Consider the following 17,347-nt stretch of genomic DNA (forward strand, 5'->3'; position numbering starts at 1 on the left):
AAACAAAGGATCAAAGGGAATCGTTTGTCCATTTTTCCAGGGAATCGTTTGTCCATTTTTCCAGACCAATACTTTCACCAAAGGTGTACAAAAAAAAAAAAAAGAAGGTAGAGCCGCCTGTACCTTACTAGTGACTAGGGCAGTGGCCCCAAGCTACACTCAAGACAGTGACCTCAAGCTACATTCATATCGCTGTGTCTTTTACTATCATGAACTTTCAATCTGAAACAAACAAAAAACAGTTTCAAATAAAACATTCCTTAATGTAATGGGCTAACTTGTTAATCCTACTAATCATTGACCCTTACACCCATGACTTTTTGTTTGTTTGTTTGTTTGTTTGTATGTTTGGAGATAGGGTTGCTTTGTGTAGTTTTGGTGCCTGTTCTAGGTCTCGTTCTGTATACTAGGCTGGTCTCGAATTCACAGAGATCTGCCTGGCTCTGTCTCCCAAGTGCTGGGATTAAAGGTGTGCACCACTGCTGCCCAGCTCACCGGTGCCTTTTTATTACTCTGTGTAGCAAAATGGGGAATATACTTGATACACTTCTGCTACTGCAAAGTACTTATGGACTGAATTTGACTCTGTTCACATGAAGTCTATTTTTACTGGAAATGATAAATAAACTGATTGATCATACAATGGAAACTGTTCTGAAAATAAACCTTTCACTTCAAACAACTATCAGTATCTGTGGCCAATGAAGAGGTGAGTCTTTAGGGGAAAAACCAAAACTGTATCAAAGTTGTGCTCACTCTCAGCTTTCCACTGCTTCAGGCCTTTTCTGGTGACACTGGTGGAGGTATTAAGAAATATGACTTTGTGATATTGTATGATGAAAGGTGTCAGCATTTAGAATACCTGCTTAACCTAGTGAACAAGTATTTTCAATGCATTCACAGTGCATAAAGATAACCCAGATGTGGTGCTGCACACATGTAATTCCAGAATTTAGGAGCGGAGGCAGGAGGATTTAGAAAAAAAACAGAAAGGCCTGCTTTGTGTGTGTGTGTGTGTGTGTGTGTGTGTGTGTGTGTGTGTGTGTGACAGCACAATGGACTTTAGTGTAACAGAATTTGAAAACAAAGTTCATTGGTTCAGTTTCAGCTCCTCAACCAGCCTTTAAGTACTGGGTGCTGAGGATATGGCTCAGTGGTTAAGAGCACTGGCTGCTCTTGAGGAGGATTAGGTTCGATTCCTAGCACCCAAATCATCTGTGATTCCAATTCTAGGCAATCTAGTGCTCCCTCTGGCCTCCATGGGTATCAGACACACGTGGTGCACCCACATACATGTAGACAAAACACCCACATACATTAAAAAATAAAATAGATTTTTAAAAATAAACTACCATCCTTCAAGACTGTAGAATTGAAGAATTAACCCACTGACAAATTAAAATTGCTATTAAAAAACATTTCTCTGTATTCCAGGTACCTATTTGTCTGCACGAAGTGGAATTTTCTTTAAAATACCAATCAGAAAGACCGAGCACAGTAGGGGTCCAACTGACTTCTGTTTAGAGGGGAACTGAGCACCAGCATTCATGCTCTGCTTTTGGACTGCAGGGGATATAAGCGGAGCCCCTCCTTCCTCAAGCCGTGATGGACTAGACCCTAGACTCCGAGCCAACACAACCCTCCTCCTCTAAGTTACCTTTGCCAGGGTGTGTTCACAGATGCAGAAAAGTGATAACACCCTGGTCTCAGGTTTATTTCCACGGACAGCATCGCCTCTTCCTCAAAAGTCTCGTCACAGTTAAAGTGGGAACAATTTTTTAACTTTCTGCTTAATGTTTAAGCTTCCTAACGTGTAAATATCAGTCCTTGGCGAAGGATGAGGTTCTCAACCACTGAGCCATCTCTCCAGCCCAAGGATGAGGTTCTTATCTCTAGAGCCCAAGAGTCCACTCAGGACTCAGGATGACACGTTTTTTTTTTGCTGTAAAGGGAAATCATACCAGAAATAATGATGTACTGGTTTTATGTTATATATAAAGTCCAAGAGATGAGAAATGATTTTTATTCTGTTTCAACAAAACAAAACAAAAACAGCAATAATTCCGGTTATTTGACTCCAGGCTTCTTTTCATCTCTTCAGATTTAAGTGCCTCAAACTAAAGTTTTGTTCCATGGGGGCCTGCTTTGCTGGGGGACATTTGCAGGAGGAAATCTTGCATGCTCCTCCGCAGCTGCGCATTCTCGGCAACCTCCCTCAGGCTTCTGTGAAGCTTTTCCATCTCCTTCTGTTCGCTCCTGACATCTACAGAGAAGCAGACATGCATGCGCAGTCAGTGTCTTCTTAAGAACGGCCCCCTCTGGACGAGGCCCTCAGCGACCCTGTCACTTACAAGAATATAAGATCTGGGATAATCAGAGAATCCTGTCTCCTTGTTTCGTAAGTAAAAAGCCAGGGAGTCTCTTTGTTACCTGGGTCTGGGGAGGTCACACTTAGAAGGATCCTACCCCTTAAAACACCCTGGGAGGCTGGAGGGCTGGATCAGTGGATAAAGGGGCTTAGGCTTGCTCTTGCAGAGCATCCTATTTCAAGTTCCAGCATCCACACTGGGCAGTACACAACCTCCAGAGGAATCCCATGCCTCTGGTCTCTAAAAATACCTGCACTCATGTGTGTACACATATGTACACACACACACACACATACACACAAACAGTAAAAATAAATCTTTGGAAAGAAGCCCTAGGAACCTTCTGGGTCCTCACTTAGGCCTCGTCAGAGCCTGGTGAGAGGAGACACAGGCAGAGGACACGGTCAGATCTGCCCACATCACCTCCAGACAGATCTCTCCTGTCCTTGCCCAACCTTGATTCCTAGCGAACTTGCTTTGCTCTCTTTTGGCATTGAAGATTTTCACTTTTCAATCTGCATTCTGATTATGTCCTCACTGTGGTTAGCTTGGTATTTGTTCTATATGTTTCTTTTGTTTTGTTTTGGTTTGGTTTTGATTTGTTTGGTTAGTTATTTGTGTGTTTTAACATTTTTGTGACTTTATTGTTAAGTGGGGGAAAAATGAGTGCTCTTCAGTCTTGAAGGATCCATTCTTCAGGCAATACCTGAACACATAGTTTGCCATCTGATCCTCTTTATAACCTTGGCATCTGGCACGGTCTTCCTTCATGATGTGCACTTGGTGTTGGTGGGGGAGAGAGAAAAGGCTTCATCTAGGCAGGTAGAACTTAGGTGAAACTTGGAGCAGTACCCTGTCTACAAGGCCTGGACAGTTGGAAGACCTTCAGCAAGTATGATTCCCTTAAAGGCAATCTGTTGTACAGTGACTATATGAAACTCAAGTCCCCCGGGAGATGTCCTTCACAAATGGCTACATGCCATGCATGCTTTCCCACATGGCTTCCTTCTTCTCCCCTACACATGCTGGAGATTGCTCTTTACGGCCATGCCCTGGGCTGAGGTGCTTCCCGGCTTCCAGAAGTTGCTCCATTGCCCCCAACCATGTGTCTACCATAACCTGTGCTGTGCTCACAGAGGCATGCGTTGTCTTGCCTTGCGATACTACCAACGCGCTGCTCTCATAACCTCGTCTGTGCCGTTTTGTGCACACACGAGGCTGCTGAGAGGCCAATGCCTAGATTCCCGGTATACTGAGCCTAAAGACAGGGGGAGTTTTGCTAGAAATTTCTCAATTACTTTTTTCCCCACTTGGCCACCATCTCATTTGTATGAGGTAGTTCAATGAAGCTCTGGGCAGGGAAGGGAGGTGGAGCCACCTTCCCAGGGCTCTGGTATATCAGGAGACTCTTTTTCCTCTATCACCAGGAGATGGAATCTTTTCTAAGGAGGCAGCATCTTGGAAGAAAGGCTACGGAGACAGAGGGGGAGCTTGTGGGTTACTGTTTGCCAGTTGCCAGCTATGGAAACTTGGGAGTAAGCATGGCCTAGGCTGTCCCTTTTTCTGCACTGAAAAGATGGAGCAGTGACTAGTATCTCTGAGGACTTGGGAGACCTACACAAGACGGCACCCACTGAGTCTGAGTACTTGTCTTTGCTGAATGGGACAGTTATAATCATCATCTGTGTAACTTGTTCTAGAAATTCTCACCTTGACATCTGTGCTTTTAAATTTTTATTATTTATTTTAATATGTATGTGTATTTTGCCTGCATACTTGTGTGTGTTCCATGTGTGTGCAGTACCCACAGGGGTCAAAAGAGGGCAGTGGATCACCTGGGACTAGAGATACAGATAGTTGTGAGTCACCTTGTGGGTGCTGGGAGTTGAACCTAAGTCCCCTGGAAAAGCAGCCAGTGCTCTTCACTGCTGAGCTATTGCTCCAGTCCCACTCGGATGTCTTTGAATTCAGCCAGGGGCAACTACACAATTGCCCTCCCTTCAGGAGGCTTTCTACTTACCTGCAAGCTCCTTGTAGAGACCATCTCCTTGGGGGGCAGCAAGGGTCAGCATGGTAGTGATGCTTCCCTTGACCTTCTCGGTGATTCCGTGCTACATGACAAGAACACCAGATCGGTTAGGATGGAGCAGCCTAAGGGGAAGCGAGTTATGAAAAATGAACCTCCCTGGACCCCCACCCCCAGCTGGCGATGACCCCAGAGGGGTTATCAACAGGAAAGCATTCCCATTGGTCCCACCTGCCTCTGCATCTCTTTCCCTGCCTGTGAGGATGCATGGCAGCTATCTTCTGTAGGTGACCCACTGAATCTGGAGCTGAAGGAGAGATCCAGCATCACTACGCTCCATCCTCTCCTGCATGAGTGCTAGGTGGGCATTGCTCTGTGCAGCACACCTTGTTTGACAGGACCACTCTTCTCCCCAGAGGCCTGAGAAATGTCTTCTTGCTGTTCTCAACCCTCTGAGCACCTAAAACCATTGTCTGCCCTCTTCTGTTTCTTGTCTCCTGTGACAGACACCAAGGCTCTTTCCTCCAGCCTGGTTTTGAACCCAGATCTCCTCAGTTCCTAGCCTTATAACTTCTTCTTCAATGGTGGGACAAGGGTTCCTACCTTGAGCTAGCCTCACTCAGCCTCAGCATCCTTGTCTGTAAGATCAGGAGGGGGGGAGCTATAGCTCCTTAAACCAGATGTAGCTACCTCACTACAGACTGAAGACAAATCAGCAAGCCACATGTGGTGTTTTGAATGAAAATGGCCTCCATAGGCTCATAGTGAGCGGCACTATTAGGGGGTGTGGCCTTGTTGTAGGAGGTGTGTCACTGGGGATGGGTTTTGAAGTTAAATAATGTTCAAGTCAGGCCGAGTGTCACTCTTTTCCTGTTGCCTGAGGATCAGGATGTAGAACTCTCAAGCTACCTCTCCAGCACCATGTCCACTATGGCAATAATAGACTAAATCTCTATTTAAATGTAATTAAATGTTTTCCTTTATAAGAGTTGCCGTGGTCATGGTGTCTCTTCACCGCAATAAAACCTAAGACACTGCAAACTGATCAATTTAGCAGAGACTGATCAATACATTCAGTAGAATAGTCTTCTGCTCTTCAGCTTATAAGAACGTTATAAAGGGATCCACTTATTTATATTTTCAGTTAGTCAGCTGATAGAAGGAGACGTCACATGCCAAGACACACAGATGGAATTGGAAGACAACTTGTAGGACTCAGTTCTCTCCTTTCACTATGTAGGTCCTGGGGATTGAACTCGGGTCACTAGGCTTGGCAGCAAGTGCCTTTACTTGCTGAGCGATCTCATCAGCCCAGAAGTCCGTTTTTAAAAACAGGAACTTTTCTCACATTAAATATGTACAAAACAAAATTCCATCCATTCGGTAGAACAAAAATATTTAAATAACTAAAAGTTGACTAATGTTCTTGATTTTGAAAAAGGTCAGAGGATGGAGCACAAGATAATCTTACTCCTTTGTATCTATCTCTATTTCTGTGACTTAAGCTATATATGCACATGGTCAGTGTATCCTCGCTGGGGATCCAGCGAGGGAATGTACACAAAGACCCAATGTTTCATTGAGCACCTTAACGATCCAGTTACCAAGGTACCTCTCACCTAGTCCAAGGGAAGTTCCCTGCTTTATACAACAGAGACTAAAACTGAAGTGAGGGGGAGTTGGGAAGAAGCAGGATAGACTGTCTCAGGGAGGTTTGTGAAGCCTGACGCTACTTCTATCTAGCTTCCTCTGGTGGGTGGGATGGAGGAGCCAGGGAGGGGCTCATGAAACTGTGATAAAGGTTTTCTATCACTTGGGAGGGAGGAGGTAGCAAGCCAAGAGACCTAGAACCAAGACATGTCCATCTGATGTATACAGATGACAGATACTTTGGTCCAAGAGGACCCTTAGGAACCACTTCAGAAACAGACAGGCTCAAACTTGAATCTGTACCAGGTCCAACCACTCACTGACCTATGGTTATATTCTGACATTTACTTACTACAATTGTGTGGAGCTGAGCCATCTTCCTTATTAAAAGACACTATAGCTTTTAGATTATACTACTGTTGGAGATACCGGCACCACGTCACCTGGTCCTGAACTCTAGCTCTGCTTCTCAGTAGCTGTGACCTCTTGACTCATCTTCTGCCTGGGTTTGTTAATGCATAGAAGGGACACAGCAATAGTACCCACCTCACAGGCTTGCTGGGGATCCAGCGAGGGGACGTACACAAAGACCCAAGCACTCACCAACTATTATGACCCCTGTCCTATGGATGGCTTTGCAGAGAGGCATGACACAGGACAGAGCTGAAGGGGTTGTTTCTAAAGTCACAGCCCCATGATGTAGCCGACGGTCGTGCTTGGTGGCAGGGAAGAAAGGATGTTCAGCACTGTGGACACTGGCTAGGCCCGGGGCCGAAGGCATCCGGCTCTGCTTGGCCCAGGTGTCTCCTGTGTCTCCTGGACCAGCTCCCCACTTCCCCGCCCCAGGACTGACCTCCCCCTGCAGACGGAGAGTACCTTCAGTTGTTGAAACTGGTGCCACATCCTCTCTTGAGCCCTCTCAAACAGGCCCTCGGCCACCTGCCGCTCCACTCCTCTTCTGATGACATCCTTCATTCTCTCACACGCTTTTTTACCAGTGATCTGAGCTGCCTCTGACCAAAAAAAAAAAAAAAGATAGCCACAGTCACATGACAGCAGAGACTTGCTGAGAAATCTGTGGCATCAGAATAAAAACCAGGCACACACGCAAGCAAGCAAGCAGAAAAACACATGTACACATGTACATACATATATATACACATGTCATGGAAAAAAACAACACCTGACTGAATCACGCAGGTTACAAAATCACTTCCTAAAACAAACTCAAGAAGGGGCCTGACAGCGTTTAAAGAAGCCACAAGTGAGAACTGCGTCCTAAGCTACAGCCCAGGGGCTCAGGCAACTTGTAGATAGGGAGGCCCCTCGCTTCCTTTCCCTGCATCCCGCAATGGTTTCAATGTGTAGGTTGAGAGTGTCACAAGAACTTAGGTTGGAGGGATGGGTTCTTATAAAGATGCCAGCAGAGCAGGAAGCTGATAGGAAATAGGGTCCCGGGAAACCAGGAACAGGAAGCGCCTCCTTGGGCTCCACCTTCATAGCAGGGCTTCAGGTCGCTTTGGATGGAGCTGCTGACAGACTCGTAGATCTTCCTCTTCCTGCGGAGGATGTGGCCCTCCAGGCCTCCCAGGATGGCACTTATCTGAGAAAGCATGTTAACACCAGGCCATTTGGGATGGTTCCTCTGACAGAGGCACTCAGGTGTGCCTATGTGTGTCACACACACACACACACACACACACACACACACACACCCTGCCTTATGTTAGGATTGGCTGTTGTGGTGACAAATATTGTCACCTTGACAGAATCTAGAATAACCAAGGAAACAAGCCTCTGCGATGTCTGTAAGGGTTATGTAGATCAGGTTAACTGACCTATAGAAATCATATGTTAAATGTCAGGTTAACTGGTCTATAGAAATCATATATTAAATGTCAGGTTAACTGACCTATAGAAATCATATATTAAATGTCAGGTTAACTGACCTATAGAAATCATATATTAAATGTCAGGTTAACTGGTCTATAGAAATCATATACCAAATGTGGGTAGCATCACTCCATTCAGTGGGGTCATGCACCAAAAGGAGAAAGTAAGCTTAGCATCCATATTCATCACTCACTGCTTCCTGAATGTGGGTGTAATGTGACAGCTGCCGCCATGATTTCCCCTCAATGATGGCTGATACCCTCGAACTGTGAGCCAAGATAAACCCTTCCTTCTTTAAGTAACTAACACAGCTGTCCACAAGCCATCTCTACCGCTCAGCTGCCAGCTCCCTATGGGCAAGAACTCTATCCAGAGTATCGTTATTCCCTAAAGGAGCCCCACAGTACCCGGACTCTACAAAGTGTGTTCTAAGCAGAGCACAGACCCAGGGGAGGTCTTTGAGAGGCCAGGCACACCAGCGTAATTTCCTAGCATTGCCGTGTGACTCCAGTTAGACCTGGAGGGAAGTGAGTCACAGGCAAAAGCCTGGAGTTGTCAACACTAGCAAATGACCTCAAATGATCATGATAATAGGAATAACAACGATGATGACGACGATAATGGCTGACTTCTCTAAGCTTTGCTTCCTTGGCTCCTTCATAAAATTGGCCAAAATGATGGCGAGGTTAGTGACCATCTTATTATGGGATGGACATTTTTATACACGTTAGTGTTCTGTGACTATCCTGGAGTCTGTGTCAACTTCATCACTTCAGATGCCCTGACTAATTGCTTCTCCATGGACCAACGCTCTCCTGAGTGTCCTACGCCTCCATGGTTGTCTTAGGACCTCTTCTCTCATCCCCATCCTGCCACGTCTTATATCTCACAGGGCTGTGAAGAGATGCATCCAGTCCTAGACAACCCAGGGAGAAGAAAGCCCTGGTTCATCTTCTCCACTCTCTTTGAGGAACACACCTCCTGGATTAGGAAGCCTCTCTTGTATCCGTCGTATTTCCAGCCGTTTCTTATCCCGATTTCTGCCATCCTCTCTTCTAGGGAATGTTTGAAAGCATCTATGTGCAGCATGAGAGCAGAGCCAGCTGGCTTCCCATCCCTACAGAGGAAAGCAGTATACAGGTTAAGAGACCGCGGCGGCGGCGGCGGCGGCGGCGGCGGCGGCGGCGGCGGCGGCTGGGAAACAAGCTGGTTTTCTTTTAGTACTTTCAAGAAGAAAAGCAAATGAAAGGTAACAGTTATCAGGTCGCCCACAGTGTGCCAGACACTGAGCTCTTCTAGGCCTTTGGCCTCAAGGCCTGTGTGGTCAGTATGATGGTGCCTATTTTACAGATGAGAAAACTGGGGTACAGAGGGGATGGTTGACATGCCCAACACCACACAACTAGTCAGAGGCAGAGGCTGGGCTCTCCTCAAAACTCCCTGTCTGTGGACTGCCAGTGCTTGCATTAGGGAGGGTGAGATGCAAGGAAGTGAAAAGAAGCGGGAGGTTATTCCCTTCAGCATATTGAGAAAGAAGAAGCTGCAGGCTGCTGAGAAGAAAGCCTGCCTGAGCTTTGGATCCTGGGGGTTTTTGTTGGTTGGTTTGGTTTTTTTGGGGGGGAGTTGGTGTTTTTTGTTGTTGTTGTTGTTGTTGTTTTTCATGATCTGGTGACACTGGGGAAGTCTCACAGTTCTTCACGGTCTGCTGGTTCATGTGTAAAGGACCAAAGCCACTCTGTAGAGTTACTGGAAGCATTTGCCAATGCAAACAAACGCTGATGCGCACAGCAGAGGTAGATTATCCTGAATGATGTTCTAAGTCTATCCGACAGGGTGCGGTAGAAGATGGTATGACCCAACTGTGTTTAAAGAACGGAGGGGACAGAGAAAGGATCCTTGGGGACAGGCTGCTGCACTGGGGATCTGAAGAACCTCTTCTGTTGATGGAGGGAGAGTTAGAGGTCAGGGAACAGGCCTGGGGAAGGGACGCGGCCCATAACTCATGTTCATGAGTATGCATGCACCAGAAGCAGACAGCATCTCCCTGGGCCCTTCTTTCTGTTAACACTTGGGGAAAGTTCTGAAGGCTTTGTGCTTGCTTTATTCCACACTCTCCAATCAAAATACCCTGTCCGAGGGCTCAGATCCCTAAGAAAATGAATCCCCTGCTGCACGTAGGAGATATTTGAAAAATAATGGCAATCATAATATTAGTCTGGAAGCAACATCTCCATTTGTACCCCAGGTCACCATGGGAAATTTTTAAGTAAACCAAACCAAGATGGCTTTTGTGTTTTGCCAGAAGCAAAGCTTTCCTTCTCAAATAACCAGCTACTCTTTACACTCCCAGAGCCAAGAAAATAAATTCTTAAATCCGAGACTCTGGCTTGATGTCCTGCAGATGTGTATTTATGAGAGGGCAAGATGAAAGAGTCTTTACCTAAAAATGCCTCCAAACACAGGGTCGATCTGGTCATAGATGGGCTGAGAGAGGGCTCCGTTCAGGTCGATTCTGGCCAGAGTCCTGGAGGCATAGACGCCATTTTTCAGGCAAACAGCTTTCAGGGTCTGGTGAAAACCTTGGTTTCCTCTACTCCGCTAGACAATTAAACAATAAATTAGCAAGTTAGTGGGAATTCAGACTCTCATTGTCATTGGTCAAAGGTTGTTACTAAGAATCCTAGGATGGAAATGAGACAGCATGGTCTTTAAATACATCCTTAACACGTTAATCAATCATGGTCACAGCTCTAGGTTGGCTGGGAGCCCCTGCTGGTCAGCTGCGGATTCAATGTGACCAGCTGCCTCACACCCCTGAAACATGCCTGCCCCACTATAATGGACTGTACCCTCCAACCCTTAGCTAAATCAAGCCCTTCCTTTCTTAAGTTGTTTTTCACGGGCCTTTTGTCACCAATGCACTAGTTCACCTTTCCAGACAATTTTTGGTTTGTCTGTCTCCTTGGCTACAAGTCTCTACTGCCAGAGAGTCAGATTGGTGAGTCAGGCCCAGCGGCTCACCCATCTTTATGTTCACATCTGACAATGGCTCAAATAGTGACTGACAACCATTTGTTAAATGAGCAATTATGGGACAAATGAAAAAAAAAATGTACTACAGACTAACAGTGAGTATGTCTTGGAATCCCTGAGGGACAGTACAAATTTTGTTAAATATTTAATGAAATACAATTGGATATATGTATCTTTAGTATTTTCCCCAGGCTAATAAGTCCAGAAATAAGAGGGAGAAATAATTACTATATAGTGAGAGCTGTAAGAAATATTAATCAATTTTAATCTAGATAGTGATCAAGTAAGGACAATAAAAATGTGTTTTCTGAAAGGTCAGTAGAGGACATCATGAGCTTTAAACAGTGATTTACTTTAAGAGACTAGCTACACAATAGGAAAATATATGATACTATACATTACAATCTCTCTCCTTCCCTGTCTCCTCCACTTCTAACATTCCGAACACTTGGCCTCCAGCTGGTGGTGTTATCTGAGTACATCTTCTAGAACATGTGGCTTAACTAACTGAAGGGGGTCACTGGAGCCAGTTCTCAAGAGTGATACTTGCTTCTGCTTCCTGACCCATCAAGATGTGAAAAGGCCCTGTTGCAAGTTCCCACCACCATCGTTGAAAGAGATGTCCTAGCTCCATGCCTTCCCTGCCATGGTGGACTGGACCCTCTAAGCCAGGAGCCCAAACAAGCCCCTCCCCCATTAAGGGGCTTCACAGCCATGGGAAACAATGATGCATGAAGTCATACGTACATGTTCAGAATAATTCGCTTTACCGCTCTCTTAGTTTTAGACCGTTAGGTTATTTCATCATGTTAAATGAGAGATGGTAATAGTGTATAAATGTCCGTTTCAATTTCTGACCACAAAGGAACACTGTTTATGCTGGGTGCACCATGAGCATGCTTACAGTGGCAGAGAAATAAGTCACTGCAGGGCCGATGGAGGGAGCGGTGGTGGGTGAACGTGGGTGAGGTCTAAGGATGCCTGACCACCCTTGCTTTCTCAAGCAAGCTGTCTCAGAGAGCTGCCTCTCCTGCAGGACTCTATCCCCTAGTATCACTCACTCATTGACCTTTTATGATCTGGCTTATTCTACCATGAAGTAGAAACTACTGTTAAGAAACAGAGTCCCTGAATGTAGTGAGACAGGACTTAAAAGGAGAGCAAACACCCACCATCTGTCAGATTCTGACAGGGAGGATAGGGGGATGGATGATTTTGGCTATCACTTCCAGCCCAGGGCTTTTCCTGAGGCTAGTCAGGTGGGAAACATCACTCCTCTCCACACAGGAGGCTCACAGCCCTGCCACACATTTTCACTGTCAAGGTCCCAACTTTCAAAGTCATTTTAAAAACAACTACAACATATTACTGGAGTCTTCCACCTCACCCTGCTGTGTGGATAGGTCACCACCACTCCTTAAGTTAATGGGCATTATAGACTGAATTACACCCCTTCCCAAGCCTAGGTGTTGGATTTCTAATACCCAATAATACTGTGTTTAGAGGTGGGACCTTTAAGGAGGTCATTAAGGAAAAGTGAGGTCTCAAAGGTGGAGCCCAAGTTCAATAGGATGGGAGTCCTTATGAGAGAGGCACTAGTCATGCAGCATGTGTACACACACACACACACACACACACACACACACACACACACACAGAGAGAGAGAGAGACTGTAAAGGCACCATGAGCAGGCCACTGTCTCCAAGTCAGGGAAATATGTCTCAGCAAACACTGCCAACATCTGACCTGCCAGCTTCCTGAGCTGTGCCTGTTACTCAAGACACCCCTGTGCTGTGATACCTTGTCACGGCTGCCTGAGCAAAATGACAGAACTCTTCTTTCACCCTCTAGTCTTTCAGAATTCTGTTGTGGGAATTTGTTCTGCCAATGGCTTTGGGGGTACAAATCCTAGGGTGTGGCCTTCTGTCTACGTACATGACCCCTTAAGAGCGGAGGGAGTCAAGTCATGTGCTCTCTCAGGTGGTGGTCGGAGATGGGACTGCTGGAGGTAGAATGGAGGACCACGGTGACTGTTTACTTTGTTCTGTATACGTGAGTGTATTTTCTCCCCATTTTATATCTTAATAAATCCTTGATACCCTTTTAACAGACTCTCTGGATTTAACAGACTCTTCTGGATCCGAGTACAGAATCCTACCCTGCATTTACAGCTCCATCTTTGAGAAACCCACACAACTGACTGATACAGAAAACTACTTATGCCAAGCAAGGTGCTCCTCTGTCTAACATAACTGATAATGGCATCAATGCCAGGAGATATTTAGGGCAGACACCTAGCATCCCCATCCTATGGAAGAGGTGGTCGAGAAACCTCTAAATGGGCTTAACATGCTGAATGGTTTGTGCCTTGCCCAGATGTTTAGTGGAACTGACTCTCAAGCTAAGAAACTCAAACCCTGAAGCCTAGCTCTCATCCTGCTGAACTGCAGCTTTAACTTTCCCCACAAGCCACAAGTGAACGATCTTCTGTGTAGAGGGTTTCCTACATAGAAGTTTCACCTTTCTCTACTGCTGTCTGCTTGCTTGCTTGTTTGATTTTGATTTGGCGTTTTTGAGATAGGGACTTACTCTGTAGTCCCCCCAGACTAGTTGGGACCTTACTCCATAACCCAGGCTAGCCTAGAACTCACAGCAATCCCCCAGAGTGGCAAGATTATGGGTGTGAGCAAACTAAGTCTTGCTTTCTTCTAGCTCTTTCTAGAAAGCGAGGTGATAGTATAAGAGGCATTTGGAGATCAAGGTGACCTTGCTAAAGAGCACAGGTGTTCCCTGGAAAAGGCCACTCACCACCAGGCATGTCCTGAGGATGCGGCGGTAGGAAGCTCTGGCCACCTGGACCCCTGCCTGCAGGGGCTGCTCCATGCGAGCAAAGCACTGCTCAATAGCCTTCTCTAGCAGCTCCATCTTCTCCTCCACAAACCGCCGCAGGCCACCCATGTTCAGGTGTTCAGTCTAGGGACAAGGTCACAAGGAGCATCAGAGTTCCGAAGCTCTGTTCCCATGGAAACCCATCACCAGCACAAGCTTTAACTTGCAGTTCACCCAGAGTAGTTTTATCCTTATTATTCCCCAGAAGGCATCCTCAGTGCACAGACAATCTTGGGTTTCTTAGTATGGAAAACAGAACAAAAATTCACATTGCAACGTATTTGGGGTGTAAAATCCAGCAGGCTATTTAGGGGAGTAACTGTCTGAATAACTGTCTGTACTCTGGTTTCTCTTCATATTGCAGGAATCTTTCTTCTTTTTACCAAACGACAATTCAATTATTATGAAAACAAACTTTGGGCATCAGCAGGAGTAGAATCGAGACAAGACAGGGTATCGAGGTTAATGATATGATCAAAATGCATTATATGCATGTATGAAATGTCATAATGAGACTCATTAGCATGTATGACTAATAAATACTAATATAAAATGTAAAAATATTTTAAAAGAAAAAAGTTTTCTTGACGTCATCTGAATTGACAAGCATTTAACGGTCTTTGGCTTTACACAAAGCAGTTTTTGAGGTAGTGTTTCTCAGACTTCAATGTGCCTTCAATTTTAAAATCTGAAGGCCAAAGATTCCGTGTTCCTAGTCAGCCTCTAAGTGAACTGTGTTGTGGAATATTAGTTGAAGATGTGTTACATTTGTTTATGCTGTGGAACATTTGTTTAATGATGCAAAGATGTGTTGCATTCTTTTATGTTGCATTTGTTTAACTCTGTGAAGCTGTGTTTCGTTGCCTGTCCAAAACACCTGATTAGTCTAATAAAGAGCTGAATGGCCAATAGCAAGGCAGGAGAAAGGATAGGCAGGGCTGGTAGGCAGAGAGAATAAATAAGAGGAAGAAGGAGATCTAGGAACAAGAAAAGAAGAGAGAGGACACCAGAGGCCAGCCACCCAGCTACACAGCCAGTCACAGAGTAAGAAGTAAAGAAAGATATAGAGAAATAGAAAAGGGTAAAAGTCCAGAGGCAAAAAGTAAGTGGGATAATTTAAGAAAAGCTGGCAAGAAACAAGCCAAGCTAAGGCCGGGCATTCACACGTCATAATAAGATTGTGATTTATTTGGGAACTGGGTGGCAGGCCCCAAAAGAGCCAAAAGAGTAAAAAAAAAAAAAAAAAAAAAAAAAAAGCAACCGACAACAGAACTGATCTGAACCTTCAGCCAAACTTTGAAGAACAAAGCTCTAAGATCATAGAAGTAAAGGCAGGATCCAGTTTTCACAGAAGGCGGCTGCTGATTGAGGAAAACAACACTCGGGCATGCATTGTATGACCATGTTTTCTGTAATAATGAACTACACAGTGATAGTGCCCTCATGACAGGGTGATAAGACAGGGCCTCGGTGTGTGGGAGGCTATCCATCTGTATTCATGAAAAGACCCACTGTGAGGCTGGCATGATGATAAGGTTGGTGAGGACTCACTTCTTGGAACAAATCCCTGTTGCAAAGTACTAGATATAAAGAACCAGAAGGGGGAAAGCCGGGACTTTGTATGAACAAGTCCAGGGCTCATTTGACATTGAAATGTCATGACCAGCTTCTTATTGATCCCACAAATAATTACTTCACTTAAAATCACTAACCACCCCCAAATCTAAACTTTTGGTTAGAAACACACTCTTAAAAACGGTGATGAAGCACATGCATTGTAGGGTTGAATTCTTTCTTGTTCAGGAATCCACGGGCACTGACAGAACTCTTGTCTTCCAACTTTCCATCAAAGAATTAAGACCAATATTGGAGGCCAAGGAATTTTCAGGAAAGCTGCTGCAGTTCCCTGAGACCTCCCTCGGTGACATTCTCATCAGCCTCTGCCCCCTGTGTCTTGTGTGGCTTAGGTTTGGCGGCAAGGATGAGCCCCCAGAGGCTGCACCTCTGAGTAAGCAAAGAACATCCAACAGGGCCAGGCACTTCCGGGTTTGGTCCCAAAATACCCTGTCCTTGTGTGTGTAAAACAAGCCGCCCACACACGGCATCGCGTTGGATTTATTTTCCATCCGCACTTCCAAAAGCAATCTTGTGTTGGGCAAAAAAGGCAGATTTCACCCCGCAGAATTTTTTCAGGGGATTGGAAGGTCAAACCCAACCCCAGCCATTTCAGAGGACAATAGTCAAATCGGAAAAGGGGAAAAAAAAAAAAACCCTCAGATGCCAGGAGTTTTGTTTTGTTTTGTCTCATGCAGCTAAACCAAAACAAAGCCTAAGAAGTGAGATAAACAAGCAGCTGTGTTCGATCCCCCCTTTTACAGTCTCTCAAAGCGGGCCTCGGGCCAACTTGCGGTTCTGCTTATTTTCACACTGAGGTCAGGTCCCCTGTCTCTGCCTATTCTTGCCACCGGTCAGGCTCACCCAGCCTTCCTCTCTCCAGGCCAGGACCAGCCCCAGGACCTCTTCCAAGAGCTGCTTAGCCCCCTCCCTTTCCCAGACTAGTTGATCTGATGGGCAAACCCAAGAGTGGAAACAGACAACAGGCCGCTGAGAAAAGCAAGGGCTGTGTGCTCAGAACTCCTATCACCTCAGTTTGGGGGAGAAGCCCCCGTGTGGTTAGTTAAGGATTCACCATTGGCTTTCTCTGCCTGGTTAAAGGCTAGGAAAACTAGTCATCACGCCCTAGCCAGTTGGAGCTGTTGGTCTCAGAAGTTGTCCAACTTCCTGGCTTGTGCCTAGAGATAGCCATCTGATCTCTGGTGAGTCTTCAGACCCGGAGACAGATGTTGGCTCCCTGACTGGTACAGAGGGACGGGGGCCGGTTTGCTGGCCACCTTACAGTAGGGTGTGAGTCTGGGTTCTGTTTTCACATACAGTCAGGTTGATGTCTGAACACTCAGTCTCTTAGGAAGAAACAACGCAGTTAGTGATTGAGTGAAGGGGCTGATTTTGCTCCCTAAGTCTCCAAGTCGGGAGGGTCATCTATCAAAGAGAAACCTGTCCATTTCTGTAACAAAACACATAATTTTTAACTGGACATTCCAAAGGTCTGCACTCTAGACCGTGAAGATAAATGTCTGAGCTTTTGCTGAACACCCCTCTCCAGTCTCCTTTCTTTCATGGTATCACTGCACTTCCTGTTACATTCCAACGAGACATGTCCCCACAGGCTCGTGTGTTTGCTGGGGAAGGCCGTGGAACCCTTTGGACATGGGGCCTAGCGGGAACACACAGGGCCCTAGGTCTGCAGAGGTGGACCTTAAGGGTCATAGGGCAGCCTCCCTTCTACTCAGAGCTCCCTGTCGCCTGTTTGGCCGCCAAAATGTCAGCAAGCTGAGCTGCAAGTGGCCCCCCACCATGGCAGATGGTGGCCCTTGAACTGCCAGCCAGAACAGACCTTCCTTCAGTTTGGTTTTTTAGGGGTTTTTT

The 17,347-nt window shown here is 45.9% G+C and overlaps 1 protein-coding gene across 1 annotated transcript in view; it reads right to left on the reverse strand.

The window, feature by feature from the left end:
* Positions 1-2,071: 2,071 nt before the first annotated feature.
* Nuggc (nuclear GTPase, germinal center associated) overlaps positions 2,072-17,347 on the reverse strand; it is a 43,226-nt gene continuing 27,950 nt past the window's right edge. The window contains exons 12-18 of the mRNA XM_059273064.1: positions 13,781-13,945; positions 10,379-10,536; positions 8,917-9,055; positions 7,540-7,648; positions 6,922-7,058; positions 4,390-4,480; positions 2,072-2,263 (exon numbers count right to left, since the gene is read on the reverse strand). Of these exons, the coding sequence (XP_059129047.1) occupies positions 2,118-2,263; positions 4,390-4,480; positions 6,922-7,058; positions 7,540-7,648; positions 8,917-9,055; positions 10,379-10,536; positions 13,781-13,945 (945 nt within the window). The 3' untranslated portion in view covers positions 2,072-2,117. The remainder of the gene's footprint in view (positions 2,264-4,389; positions 4,481-6,921; positions 7,059-7,539; positions 7,649-8,916; positions 9,056-10,378; positions 10,537-13,780; positions 13,946-17,347) is intronic.

This window comes from Peromyscus eremicus, chromosome 9 (assembly GCF_949786415.1).
Source record: "Peromyscus eremicus chromosome 9, PerEre_H2_v1, whole genome shotgun sequence".
Taxonomy (NCBI): domain Eukaryota; kingdom Metazoa; phylum Chordata; class Mammalia; order Rodentia; family Cricetidae; genus Peromyscus; species Peromyscus eremicus.